This window comes from Manacus candei, unplaced genomic scaffold (assembly GCF_025592945.1).
Source record: "Manacus candei isolate 608988 ecotype Guabito, Panama unplaced genomic scaffold, ASM2559294v1 h1tg000014l, whole genome shotgun sequence".
Classification (NCBI taxonomy): Eukaryota; Metazoa; Chordata; class Aves; order Passeriformes; family Pipridae; genus Manacus; species Manacus candei.
In genome coordinates, this window is record NW_026138062.1 from 39060456 (window position 1) to 39074769 (window position 14314).

The 14314-nt window shown below is 39.3% G+C and overlaps 1 protein-coding gene across 3 annotated transcripts; it reads left to right on the top strand.

Annotated features, from left to right (window-relative positions):
• The first annotated feature begins 4605 nt into the window (after positions 1-4605).
• Positions 4606-14011, top strand: MSANTD4 (Myb/SANT DNA binding domain containing 4 with coiled-coils). 3 transcript variants are annotated; one of them, XM_051779862.1, is made up of 3 exons: positions 4606-4705; positions 9957-10584; positions 12064-14011. In XM_051779862.1, the coding sequence occupies exons 2-3, from the start codon at positions 10123-10125 to the stop codon at positions 12637-12639; spliced, it is 1038 nt and encodes a 345-aa protein (XP_051635822.1). In that variant the 5' UTR covers positions 4606-4705; positions 9957-10122; the 3' UTR covers positions 12640-14011. The 3 variants fall into 3 exon arrangements, with proteins under 3 accessions (XP_051635822.1, XP_051635823.1, XP_051635824.1); XM_051779863.1 differs by lacking the exon at positions 4606-4705 and adding an exon at positions 4735-9305; XM_051779864.1 differs by lacking the exon at positions 4606-4705 and adding an exon at positions 4735-7762.
• The last annotated feature ends 303 nt before the right edge of the window (positions 14012-14314 follow it).

The window sequence follows — 14314 nt, forward strand, 5'->3', positions numbered from 1 at the left end:
ACCTCTACAATCATCTTAGGGAAATGTAAATATTTTTATATTGGAACACAACTTTTTATTAGTAGAAAGCAAATGTATTGAGTAGTATCGAGTAGAGAGAGGAAGAATACTATTCCTGCTTACTGAAACTCTAGGAGAAAAATAAGACACATAGGAGAAGAGTAGTGTTAGTATTAATAAAAGCTACTCAGCACAGCTTAGAGACTTCATTGACCATTAATTATTGCAGCTTGTCACATCGGAATATAAGGCCCAGTTCTCTTTTGCTTGTTTATTTGTGTTGGTTTTATACCTGAGTATTGTGAGTATGCAGTTTATGCAATGACAGAAGTAACATACTATACCCATAGTACATGGGTATAAATAGCTATGCAAATTGGAAGAGACTAGAGAATTGCAAGGGTTTTTTAATTGCCACTGTCATGACCAAATTGCTGGATCACATAAACAGCAAGTGAGTCAGTCAGTAATTCAGGTAATACTCTTTCCCCCAAGTTTTTTGTTACAGCAGCTTTTTTTGGCAGTCTTCCATCCAGCTACTTGCTACATATATTAAGACTCTAGCATAGGACATCAGACAGAGCAATGACATATGAGATAAATTAGTGTAGATAGTGAAAACTGAATGAAGCTTAATATGGAAAATAGACATGCTTCTTTAATATTCTACACTACACTTGCACAGGAACTAATGTCAGTTCCCAGTTTGACAGATCATTCATGGATTTCACATGGAGTTGAGCTTTTTTACTCAGTGATCAGGAAATAGAGTAGTAGTGTCAATTACTTTCCAGCATTGCTTACAGAAAAGTTACTGTGAAATAAGACTGGTTTTCTTCAGTTAGGCAAGGAAGCCTGTACTACAAAAGGATCTCACAAAAGGAAAGAAGGTCATTTGCCACAATTCCACAGACAAAGTATTAAATCTGGTAGCAGAATTGAATGCAGAAGAAGCTGTATTAGAAAGTTATGGTTAAAAATAAGGCTTTCTGATAGAATTAAAAGCCTATATTCCAAACCCTGTGATTGATTGCTAAAGATGTAAGAAATCTCAATGAACTCAGCTACACTGACTAATATGGATTATTTGCATGAATAACTGCTGTAGGTCTGGATCAAATAGATTTTTAATTCTACTTTACACAGCTGTTATGCAATTTAAAAAAGGTCAGAAAGTCAGTACAAAGCGAGTTTTTCTATATCTTTTCTGACTTTTCAAAGCTCACAGTACTTTATGAAAAAGTACCTTCCTTAAAAAATAGTTGATGACTAATGATTACCAATGTTCTCACTGAAATAGAGTAAGATGTTTAAAACAAATTGCATGTAAAGTTATAACTACTATTTGCACTTAAACGATGTAACCAAAACATTTCTAATAGTATTCTATTTTATGTCACAGAACACATTATAAGCATGACCAGTATAATATACATGGAGATAATATATATTATATGTGGGATTTTAATATCCAGTGATGATTATATTGGATAATCTTAATTTTTAAAGAATGCTGTCAAAACATTTAGCACTTTGATAATGTTATCACACTGGTTTAGTTGTTAAAATAAATATCAATTATTCAGGTGTTGATTATGTTTGCACAGACCTGATGATTATTATTTATTTACTAATTTTTGGTTTTCTATATTCAAAATACATTTTTAGTAAGTCAGTTTATTGCTGTTAAAAATTTATTATATGCACTAAATGGAGTAGATTTACCAGGTCAGACTTATTTACGGTATTACTCCATGAAGAAAGCTGTTTACCTCCTCTGGTTAGTATTAGGTAGTAGGCAAAGTATAGGCTGTAGAACGTGCTGACTGCAGTTTGTAATGTGGAGTATAATTGTAGATGTTTCTGTTTGTAGGTGACCAACAGGAGGCAGCATAAGATCTATTTTAATTAAAACAGCCTGAAAACAAGGATATATTTCACATTATATATACTTGACCATTATGCTCAATTTACTTTTTTTCCTTCTAACATCCAATAAAGCATAGAGATCACTACTATTTTGCTGCTGCCTGGGCTCTGCTGATATGTGGAAAGTATGATACTACATGTTTGCCAAGATGTTCGTTTTTTTGTGAATAAAAGCACTGAGCAACCAAATCCTTCTCAAGTCTGATTTTTTTTTTCAGTCAGTTTCAAAATACTAAGAATCTGCAGTGTTTCTAATGTGGTTAACTCCTTTTTTTTCCCTCCCCTTTTTTTTTTCTCCAATGGAGAACATTTTGAATGTTAGATTATAAGCAAAAATGCAGTTAGCATGCATGAAAACTGCAGTGAGGGGGTTTTGTGATTATCCTTGGACCTTGTATTTGTATATCATTTGCATGAGTTGTTGTTCCCATGCTGAAAAGTTCCAAGTTTAGCATTGTAAGGTACTCATTTAAATTGGGTTTGGTTTTTTTCTTTTATTAGATCCATACAGCTCAGATTGATAATACAGGGGCTTTTTAACAGTTTAAGTATTGCAAATGATTAGGTATTTAGTTTTACTGAAATAGACTTCCATACTATTAGAAGTATGGAATAAAAGGAAAATACAAGCTACTTAGTCTAAAATTCACATGCAAAGGGTGCAGAAATGGCATCAATACAAAGAGAGGGAGCCCTAGGTTGTCTTGCATTCTTCCAAAACTTAAAATTCTGTAAGCCTCAAATCTCTATAGATAAAATAGACTTACAGTAATACAAATTAGCTTCCAGTGCTCCAAGGCCTTTGCCCCACAGCTAGCAAAAGCCATTTGGAGCTACCTCCAAAGTGTTCCAACAGCGTTCACAATGTTAAAAGCTTCTATTGAACAACGAAGGAATAAACAGACCAAATTTGAGAGCTCTGATTGTGTAACCCTGTGGACAATGAGAAGACAATTGCATATGAATGTTCTACAGAACTAGGGAATTCACTATGGACTTGAACAATTCACATCTGAACTATAAGCCATATGGTGGGGCTTCTCCTATTGTCATCAAAAGTTAGTAATTGAATAAAGTACACATAAATCATACATAAATTCAAGACATATCCTACATGAATGAAGGAAGTCCAAGGATTTTTGTTGGAGGAACCTAGCATACATCAAGATTTTTCACCAGTGATCAACAGTCTCCATAATAGTGGAGTAACAATAGAGGGAGGAAATAGAGCTATTTAGAATTATGTGCATAGGTACTCTAGGAAATCATATGCTTCCTAGTGAAAATTATTCTAGTGGATACTAATCATATTTAGTGGTTTTGTGCTTCGCAATAAAAGAAGGACACTTAATGAGGTGTAATTAGGACTAATTATTTTTGCAACGTGGCAGAGGTTCAGATTGTTAATGACTTCCACTTTCCATCATTTTTCCATATACTTGCACCTGAAACTAGTTTGAAGTAGCTTGCAAGACCTTTAGGGCACACTTGAATCTCATTTCTGAGCACTGACAAAATACTGATAATAATGGAAATGAAAACCTAGTTCATACATAGGCCTCAGTAAGAAATGTCCCTGTATTATATATGCCAGCAATGTAGCATAGGCTTGCTACCCTACTCCTTACTGTTTTCCTTTTTAATTTTTTATTATTTTCAGTACACAATGGGCAAGTAAGGCAGCAAAACTATCACTACCTAAGTAAACTGATAAGTTCATAGCCTTTAGTTTCTATGAAATATTTTGCAGAAAGTTCAATACCAGAATTGTTGACAAACTGGAAAATGCCATCTTAAAGGAGATTCGTAGTTTCATCACAATTTTGATCACTTGAAGCTTTATTAAGGAAATAACCTATCTTTCCAGTGAAAGTAAACAAGACCAAATACTCATTACAACCCATATTTGGGTTTGAAAGGACTGAGGAAAGTAATTGTTAACAAACATGCAAAATAATACATGCACACATCAGAGCAGGCAGAATAAAGGCAGCAAACTTTAGACAAAAAGTAGTGCCTTAAGCCTGCACGAAGGTTACGTGACCAAGGCAACGGGATCCAACAGAGAGGGCAAGGACCAGACACATCTTGTGTGGCAGAGGAGCCCCAAGCCAGAAAGGTCCACAGAAGCCTTTTGCATGTATATTCAGCCACATCAGTGACCTGGCGGCTTACATATGCAGCACTTCCGAAACATTTTCACTTCTTTAATTACAGTATCTATAGAAATGTTATTTCTCTGTTTGAATCACAAGCCGCGCAGTTCGGGATGAACCACCGGCTGCTGCACGTTCGCTCACTACTGCAGCATCACAAACCAGCCACACAAACCCGCACCCTCTCCTTTCCTCGCACATCCCGCGGAGAGGCCCCGTCCCCCACCTTGCCAGCCCCTCGCTGTGCCACGCCCTCAGACGGAGCGGAGGGAACACCAAACCAAGCCCACCTGACTTCACCGTGACCCCGCGGAGGGTCTCTAACTGAGGGGAGAGGCGGGCCGTGACCTCTCGCAGCCAATCACCAGCCGGTCTGCGGAAGACAGACGGCGGCTATAGCCAATGGCTGCCCGGGTGCGGCGCGCGGCGCGGCCCCGCGGGCGGAGGGACGTGGGGGGATCCCGGCCCGCCCGGCGCGTCACGGCGGGGCGGGGCGGGGAGAGCGGCGGGCACGATCCGCCAATAGGAGCGCGGAGAAGACTGACAGACAGGCGATTTGCCCAATGGGAGGGCAGTGGCCGTTAAAGGGCCGGCGGCCCGGCGGGGAGCGCCAGGCGCAGGTGAGCGGGGAGTACGTCCCCCGGGGACCGGGCGGTGCGGGCGGTGCGGGCGGCGGCACCGGGCGGGGATGGGGCGGCCGCTGCCTCAGCAGTGTGCGGGCAAGCCCTGGCACCTTCGGTAGGGGTAGAGCGGTGCGGCTCTGCCGCTCTGGGCCCCTGGGGGCGGCAAGGCGATTGTCCTCCGCCTTCTCTCCCCGCGGGGAGGCTCCGCTCGTCTTCCTCCTGCTCCCGGGAGAGTCGCGCGGCCGTGCCGTCTTGAGGGACCCTGGGCTGCGGTGGGAGCCGCGGGCCCGGCTGCTCCCCAGGGTTCAGTGGCTGGGGCAGCCGTGCCCCCACCTTCTTTTGTTGCCGCCTCACTCCCCGCAGCGCTCGGGTGGGACCGGGCCGGAGCTGGCGCCTCACCCGGGGCTGTGCTCGCACCGGTCCCTCCGGACCGCGCCCCCCGCCGGGGAGCGGTTTTGTGCCGTTCGTGGCCGCGACTGGTTCGGAGGAAGGGGAATGTCAGCCTGATGAGTTTCTGGATTCATTAGCCTGAATATACAGCTGCCTCTCATTCTCTGTGCCTCTCTCCTCTCAGCCTCGTTAAACGGTCCTTTTAGGTGGTGTTGGTTCCCTCCCCTGCGTGCCTTTTCGTGTGCGCAAACCGCGTGCTTTTGCAGGGGGGTATGTGTTGGCCAGCAGTCAGCCTCTCTGTTAAAAACCCTAAGTTGCGCCAAGTCAACGTAGCCATCTGTTGGGAATCACATACAAAGTTTTCTAGAAATCCCCAGGCTGTAGTATCCAAAGATACTCAGACTCTCGAATTTGTTTAAAAAAACTTAGAAGTAGCAGGTCCTCCTAATTTAAACTTTGGTTTTTTTATTCAAGCATAAGCCCTGAAAGTTAAATAAATAAATAAATAAATAAATAAATAAATAAATAAATAAATAAATAAATGGACTATCAAGACATCGTGTTTAAAAAAGTCATGATTTTCCTATAGAATACTTCTAAGACTGTTGATGCTAGCAGCAGTCCTTCGGTCCTGGTGAATGCAAGGATGTTTTTCTTTGTTTCCTTGTTTATTTTGGGAGGGTTGGTTAATTTTTTTTTTTGGTCTAGCACTTAGACAATAAGGTGTGAACAAAGGAGACAGAAAAGACAGAGGCAGAATGTGGATGCCTCTGCCATTAAGTATGTCAAAGATATTCAGTATGTGTATGTTCTGCCTGCTTAGGGAGTTTGCAGCTTAGTTTTACAATACTTGTTTCATTTCAACTCTGACAAATAGTTTATGTTTCTTTAGTCCAGCGATGAGGACCTTTGTGACATTGGGCTGCTTCTGGCGTGACAGGACTCTGAAACTTGTAGCTCCATGTTGCCATCTTTTCTGGAAGACCTTTGAAATCTTTGTTACTGTATAATCAGAATTGTTTCTTTTTTTTTTTCCTAGTCATCACTTTGCATTTCTGCACAAACTGTAAAGATATGCAGTTTGCATTTGCAGTTTCCCCCCAGCTTCTTATAATTCTCCTTAGTGGCAGAACGCAGGAAACTGAGAAGTTCTTGACTTAGCCTAAGCACTGCTTAGCAACAACCAACACATCAATGTGTTATCAACATTATTGTCACACTAAATCCAAAACAGAGCACTATCCCAGCTGAAACCAGGACAGTGCTGTATGTCATGTTTTTGTAAATCAAGCTTTTCGAAGTGGGGTAGGGTAGCTATCTAGAATGTGTACAAATCCTAGATTATTGCCATTCCTGTTTCTTTTGTACTTCGAGCATGTAATAGTTCATTTTTCTGCATTAAAGAGTAATATCCTGGAGACTATCTAGCAGTGTCAGAAAATTGAATATCCCAAACCTCAGGTTTAGTTAGATAATAAGGCTTTATAGTTAATATATCAGAAAGGTACACAGTGCCACAGTGGATTTGAACCATCCCTGGGAATAAGTACACTGTTAAAACAATTTGCTAACACCCATTTATATTAATAAGATGGGAATTGTCCTTAATGAGGCCATGTACTTTTAAAAAGGAAAGAGTTAGAAAAGGCAAAATGTCCTTTGCTATTGGAAGTTAGTAGTTATGTGTTTTAAAACAGATAGGTTTTGCTGATGTTTCACTGGGAGATTCAGGGCTTGTATCAGACCTGTTCAAGCAAAAATTAAAAAAAGTCTAAAATAAAACTTTACCTAATAAAGGAATTGGATGCCAGTAGTTTCCAAGTTAGTATTGTAGTTCTTAAAGGTCATGTCTTTAGCTTATAGCATAAAATCCAAAACCAAGATTAGACACTTCACGAAGAGTGGCTAGGGAGATCAGTCAGGTGGTGGAAAGCACTGGCACAAGGAGCAGTGAGGCTGACCCACAGGGTAACCTGACATTTGTGTGTTTTAACTCTCAGCCTTCTCTGGGGCTAAGGACAAAGCTTGCCTGTCTGCATCTTCTGTGTTCATGTAGAACTATATTTAGAAGATGATGAAAATTTGATTTGAAAACCGAGGTGTTGGTTTTTTTCCTGTGTTTGTGCCCATATTGGCCTGCTGTACTAACTTTGAGAAATTTAGGGAGGGCCAAGGTAACTAGAGATACCATATGAGTCTCTAAAATCTTGTGGTTCCCTGTTATTGGGAATGACCAGAACCTTTTCCACATAGCTGGGGCTAAGTAAAGGACTTAGCCAGTATATACCTTGAGATTAAAAGTCTGCTGTTTAAGTATCTTAAGAGAAAATTAAGTATCTACTGGTACTTTCAAGAGTTTAGTGTGATGTACCCAACTGGCGAGTACTTAGGAAAGTTTGACCCATTTTCCCATAGTCAGCAAAGTACTTGAGTGTTTGCTTAAGTATTACTTAAAACCAAACCTGAAATTCTACTGATTTCAGTGGAGATAAGTGTGACCTTGTAAACAGAGATTTAATGTCCTGAAATTAAAGTCAGAAATACTGTCATTCTTGTGAAACTTATGTTGTACCTGAGTACTCTATGTGATTCTTTATACCTGGAAGACCAACTCAGGATGGATACCTCTGTATCTTTCACACACACTCCCCACCTTGAAAACAGGTAAGTGCAAATGTATGTGTTTCTAAAGCCAGTATGAAGATCATTCCCCAGTAACCAGGAATCACTATATATTTATCAGTCCAGAATAATTGCCTTGTAAATGGTGAAGATTATAAAAGTGTTCTAAATTTGTTCTGTGTGCAGGTAACTTTCCTGAAGAATTTACTTCCTCAGTGACTTATCAAAAGGTTTAAAAAAACCCCACAGCCAAAGACTTTACACAAGATAAACTTAGAATTTCATGCATAAGTCAAGAAATTCAGTTACAATAATAACAGTAAAGCACTACTGCTGTAATTTGCATTTGAAAAGCTCAGCAAGTACCAAATAAATTGATTTACTGACAGAGAAGTAAATATGATTCTGCCTTCTTGATATCTTTTTGTGATAAGCTTATAATAATCAAGGTTAAGGGATATGCTTAAAGATCAGATAAAAGGTCTCAGAAAAAAATTATGTAATTTTAGCAGGTACAGTGCTGTGTTCTGGTATGAATCTGATTTTCTAAATTGACAACATTTTTTTCACTACTGGTCATTTCAAGTTAGGGGTCTGCATTAAAGCACTACATTACATTATTTTTTTAAACAATTCCCTTTTCTCAAAACCAACTAGAATTTTATTTTCAGAAGGGTAGAATATTTCACACATCCTAAACAGCAACATGCAGCTTCCTGCTTGAGTCTGAGGAGTCCAAAGTGCTGAGTAGCTGCATAGCAGAACTGGGGACTGGTGTATGCTAATACATGCTCATGCTATACAATTGATTTCCTCTTGGGACTTGGTTTTGCATATTTGCTAGCTAGTAATCATTGGAAGTAAGTGGCTTGACAGTGAGAACAGTATTGTAATGACGAAAAGTAGTAAAGCGGTTTTCTAAATGCAGCATTTTAAAAAATACTTGACGGCAGCATGCTTGCATGTTGGATATGAAAAGATGTTGCTTGACATGGAAAATTGCAAGTGAGCCACTTACTGACAGTCAGCCATGCATACGAGATGAATAACAATATCTACACTACATTATCCCCCAAATGGAGAGTTGTTGTGTTGTGCTGATGTGTATGTTTTAACCAAGTTTAGGGAGAATAACAGGAGAAAAAATGCTTAGTAAGTTAAGAATCCTGTGTAGCTTGGGGAGGGGGTTGGGGGGGGGGATAAGAGTTAAGTCCATCAGTCAGTAGCAATTGAATATATAGTTTGCAAGCCATTTGCCTTCAGGTGGACAAATGTCTATACTGCATGAACAGTGAACAAACACAGCAGCTTGAAACTGTATGGACTGTATGGTAAGTCCCTGGTCTGCTTGGTTTAAAGCCTTCTAAACCTATGTACAGTGGTAGATAAGACGGTACAAATGATTGTTCAAAATAATCCTAAATTGGACCCATTACCAAGCAATCTGTGACCATGAACCATTTTTGTCAGGTGTATTTATGGGGTTTAGTGTTCTCTTCAGCATCAGGGGCAGGACCAGCTGTTGCTGCGGGCAGAGAACTGAATGAACTTTAAAGCTGCCATCGCATCTGACATGTTTTACAGTGTAAGAAGGACAGAGCTGCATGTAGTGACTTATTCTTAAATCTGTTTACTGTTAAAATATCTCTCATGCACGACATTTGTTTGAGTTAGTAATTTTATGACATTAAACAGGATTGCTTCAGTTATTTTATTTCTGATTAAGATAAGTCGGAAGAGCTTCTAAAATTTCCATTTTCCATATTAATCTACTTTTTTATGGAAATGGTGTCTCATTTAAAATGTGTCTCAGAAATTTCAGTCTCCTACACGCTTGATGATTTTGAAGTAATGATATAACAATTTCAGCTTCTTTTGGAAATAATCTAGTATTCAAACTGAAATGTGTATGTCAAATTTCAGTCCTAAGCAAATCCTGACTGGCAAAACTCTTAAGAGTTGAAGGAAAATAGTTGTATTTTTGTAATGGAAATATCAAATCAACTATAACAGTTCATGACATGGATATATTAATGGTTGTGTAATTCATAGGACATTAGAGAAGGTATCTATGGCTACTTTATATTCAGAGTCTAAGAGAATGGTTTTCTTTTATTAAATAAACAGTCAGCTCAAAATATGTATTCCTTAAATGATGACTTAGGAGTCAAGTTGCTAAATGAAAATTTATGGTGTATACCTTGGAGATTTATGTTGTTTGCTCTTTTTCTCTTAGGAAGCCTGACAAATAGAAAAATACTACAAGTGAAGAGAAAATTCACTTCACGAGAACTGAGCTCTGCTTTCATTGGCTTCTAAATTTATTTATATTAATAGCTGACTAGTGTCAGATCATCTCTGTGGTCTACTGTGGTGAAATTATTAGGTTAAAGCTGGAAAAGATGAAACAATTAAAAAGAAAAAGGAAAAGCAATTTTAGTGTTCAGGAAACTCAAACTCTCCTTAAGGAAATCAGAAAAAGGAGAGAAGTACTCTTTTCAAAGCAACTTAATACAACAATTAATGAGATGAAACGGAAAGCTTGGGAGGAAATAGCAGAGTGTGTCAATGCTGTAGGTGAAGGAGAGCAAAGAACAGGGACAGAAGTGAAAAGGCGATACCTTGACTGGAGAGCACTCATGAAGAGAAAACGTCTGAATGCAAACATCAAAGTAGTAGGTGCTGGGTTTCACCTTCCTTCATCCAATTTAGATGACTCTCTCAATGAAGACATGGATGAGAAAATGGGATTTGCAATTGAATCTAGTTTTGAATGGCAGAATATCACTGACTTCAGAGAAGCTGGTGGATCTTTAACAGAAATCAAAGTAGAAGAGGAAGAGGAGGATCCGCAGAATTTCGAAGTGAGTGACTGACATGCATTAGCTGTGTGCAATATGGCCTTTGTTTCATTTCAGCATAAGGCTACTGTGTTTCTTTATAGTGTCTGTTTCTGTTTTTTTTTTCTGAATGTATGAATTAAAGAAACTGTAGAAACAAATATATTTCAGAGAGGTGGTATTCAAATCTAGCAACTTGGAATTGGGTGTAGGTCTGGGATGTTGATTATTGAATTGATATACCTAAAGCTGGAATATGTCTTCGCACATGTATTTTCCATTTGTATGTGTCACAGATAAGAATTAGTTCAGTCAGTAGAATGAAAATATGCTCTTTAAGGAAACTGGTTATTGTAATATTCAGGCTGTCTGGATGGATGAACAGAGAAGAAAAGTGCACTTCTTTAACAAATGGAAGTATATGTTACCTGCAGGTACAGAAAGAAATAGGATACTGTTTGCATGATCTTAAAATGAACCCCCAGGAGATGAAACCATTACTTGAATAAGTCAGTTGGCCATTCTTCTCTTTCAGAATTTTAGTGTGAATTTGACAAGCAATTGTGGATTCTCTGGACAGGTTGTTACTCCTAGTAGTACTGTGACTGTCCTGGGGAAGGCAGCCAGCTGGAGTCAAGTCAAATGTTGGGATAGTTTTGCTGTGCCTCTACAAATATATAGTTCTCATTTCAAAAAGGGGTATTCAAACAGTTTTCCTTTTTTTTTTTCTTCTCAAGTGAGAAGGGTGGGGAAGCAGCTCCTGTCTTAGCTCCGTCAGTATATGTGCTGGGAAAAAATCAGCAGAAGCTGTTAAATGGTAGTGAGACTACTGTCAGACAGTGCTGAAGAACAGTGTCTATCTTCTGCTGAGAGCAGTGATCCTAACCATCTCATCATCTGCATCATAAATAGCTTTACAGCAAATGTGGTAACACAGAACGGTTAAAGTCCTGTGTATAGACCCACTTAACGGAGTTGGAAGGGTTAAGAGCATGTGAAAAATGTCAGTGTTAAATGTTTCATAAAAAATGGAATCCTTTAGTGAAGGTTGGGTTGGCTTACTTACCACACAGCCTATGAATCCATCTGGTCTGATAAATAATTAGTCACAACAAATTCCTAGTGGCTTCCCTAAATGTCACTCAGGTCTATGAAAAGTAAGAACAACATATGGTCTCGTAGATCCATTTTTCTATCAGTAGTTCTGAATGATCTGTAATAACTGTGCCATGTGTTTCTGTATGTTCTTGCATGTCCACTGACAAACTGATTTTGCATTTTTCATTACCAAGTATTAACTTGCAGATAAAGTGTGTTTCTCTACCTGTGCAATGATAGAAAAATTTTCTGATTTAAAATGGTTATTTCACAACATGCGAGTTAAACAGTTCTGAGTAGCTTTAAAGATGAAAAAACACAATATGTTCTTTTCAGTCATGTGTAACACATTTATTCCGGCATAAAGACTGGAGAGTAATTCTTTTCTGTCATGTTCCTCTGCAGTTTCCTATTGAGGAAGAGGAAGAAATATTGTCATCAGTTTTACCAGATTCAAAAAAGGAAAATGACCTACCAGACTTCCCCCACATTGAAGAGTTTGGAAATCTAAGCTCTGCTCAAGCTAGGCTAGCCTATGAAGATTCTCATTTGCTTATAAATCTGGAGAAGCAAAAGCTGGATCTGGAGAAACAGCGACTAGACATTGAAGCCGAAAGGTTGCAAGTGGAGAAGGAGCGCCTGCAAATTGAAAAGGAACGGTTGCGGCACGTTGACTTGGAGCGCGAGAGGCTTCAGATTGAGAAGGAGCGACTTCAGATTGAATGGGAGAAACTCAGGCTGGAGACTCTGCAATCCGAAAAACCTGCCCTGGAAAATGACCTCACCCCAACAGAAAAACCTATCATACAGCCTCTGGATCTAGAAACTGAAAAGTTAAAACTTGAAAAAGAACGTTTACAGTTAGAGAAAGAGAGGCTGCAGTTTCTCAAGTTTGAGTCAGAGAAGCTGCAGATTGAGAAGGAACGCTTGCAAGTGGAGAAGGAGCGCCTTCGAATTCAGAGAGAGGGTCACTTGCAGTGAACTTCTCAACTAAAGTGTCAACATTAGTGGTTTGATGTTTCTAAAATAGAGGTAGTTCTTTTCTTAATACTGAAACTGTCCTAGAGGCTAAACATTTTTCTGTTCAGAGTTGAACATTATGTTAAACTGAAAAAAAATGGTGCTCAATATATCCGTGTGCCTGCATAAGTGAGTTAATGTGTGAAGTTGCTTTTCAGTGTATCAGAACTAAGTGTTATGTTCTCTTGTCTCCAGTATTGTGCTGTATTAGTTTGGTGTCCTCCTCTTGTAGACATGTTGGGGAGAATCAGGGCTGAACCTTATGCTGTTTTTCACTGTAGTAACAGTAAGGAAGGATGGGAATAAATCAACATATGTTGTGAGGACATGGTGCTGACAATTTCCCATATGGTAACGAAGTATAATTTAGGCAGAACAGAGTAATACAGAGTCATGATGAGATTGATTCATTAAACTTAGTTTCCCCTTTTTTGTTTTTTTTTTTTTCCTGCCCCCACAATTGGAAAAAGAGTTGAAGAGTTTTATAGAAGTTAAAGTGCAAGTTAAATTTGTTGCAGTTGTTTGTACTGTTGTTCCATGGCTTGAACTGAATGAGAGTGCAGAATATAATATTGTTTCTTTTGCATTAAGTATTCATACTAGATAAAGTTACACATCAACCATACCTACTATGAGCTAGATGTTTGGTTTCACCAGGTTCTTAATAATGCTATATGGAATATAGCACCTGTCTTAGTGTAGCACAGGGATTTACTGATTGATCACTGTCTGGTGAGTCTGTGATGACCTGCTGAAGGAAATACCTGGTTTGTTCGTTGAAAGACAGTAGCTGGTGATGGGAGTCTCAGGAGAGGAGACACACAGGCTGAGCAGAGGCTAAGGAGCACTGAGCTTGAACATGGACATGCTCGTTGCTGGTTCTACCTGGCCAGCACTGAGGTCATGTCTGCAAGGCAGCCAGAAGAGGCTTCTGTGACTGACACCATATAGTATATTTTAATTAGACAAACAGAAATAATCCGTGCTGAAGGCTGTCGATATTTTTCATAAGAAATGTATTCATTTAACAGAAAAAACATCAAGGAAGGAAGCTTTCCATTATTTCATATATGTTTAAATCCAAACTGAGCCAGACTTCACATTTCTCATCTTTCTCCAAGTAGCTATCTTTTGTTGACTCCATTTGAAATTTAGGATTATGAGAATACTAAGTCTAAATATATGTTGAGTGACTTATGTGAATTCTTGTGCAAGTAAATATATTTATACCACTACAGGTTTACTCTTATTCTGCAAAGAAAATGTTATTTTTTTATTACTGAAACAAGTGTGCTTCTACAGTGGAAATAAATTTGACTACTACACTCCAAAATGGCTCTTGAGACTGTCTTTCTTAACAGAGGGAGAAGGCTACATCTGAAGAGAAACCTGGGTACTCAGCACTGCAGCACCCCAAAGTTGCTGGTGCCTGTATTCTCTGTGTAGTAAATCAGAGAGATGAGACCCCTCAGAGTTGAACTTAAATCAACCAGCACTTACTTGAGAAAGGAAAAGGGAAGGAGACACCAACCAGCTAGATAGAAATGCCCCAGGGGGAAGTGTATCTGAAATTTTTCTTCCTGAATGTGGTTGGCTGATGGTGGCTTGATGCCGGGTGCCCCCCCCCAGAACTGCT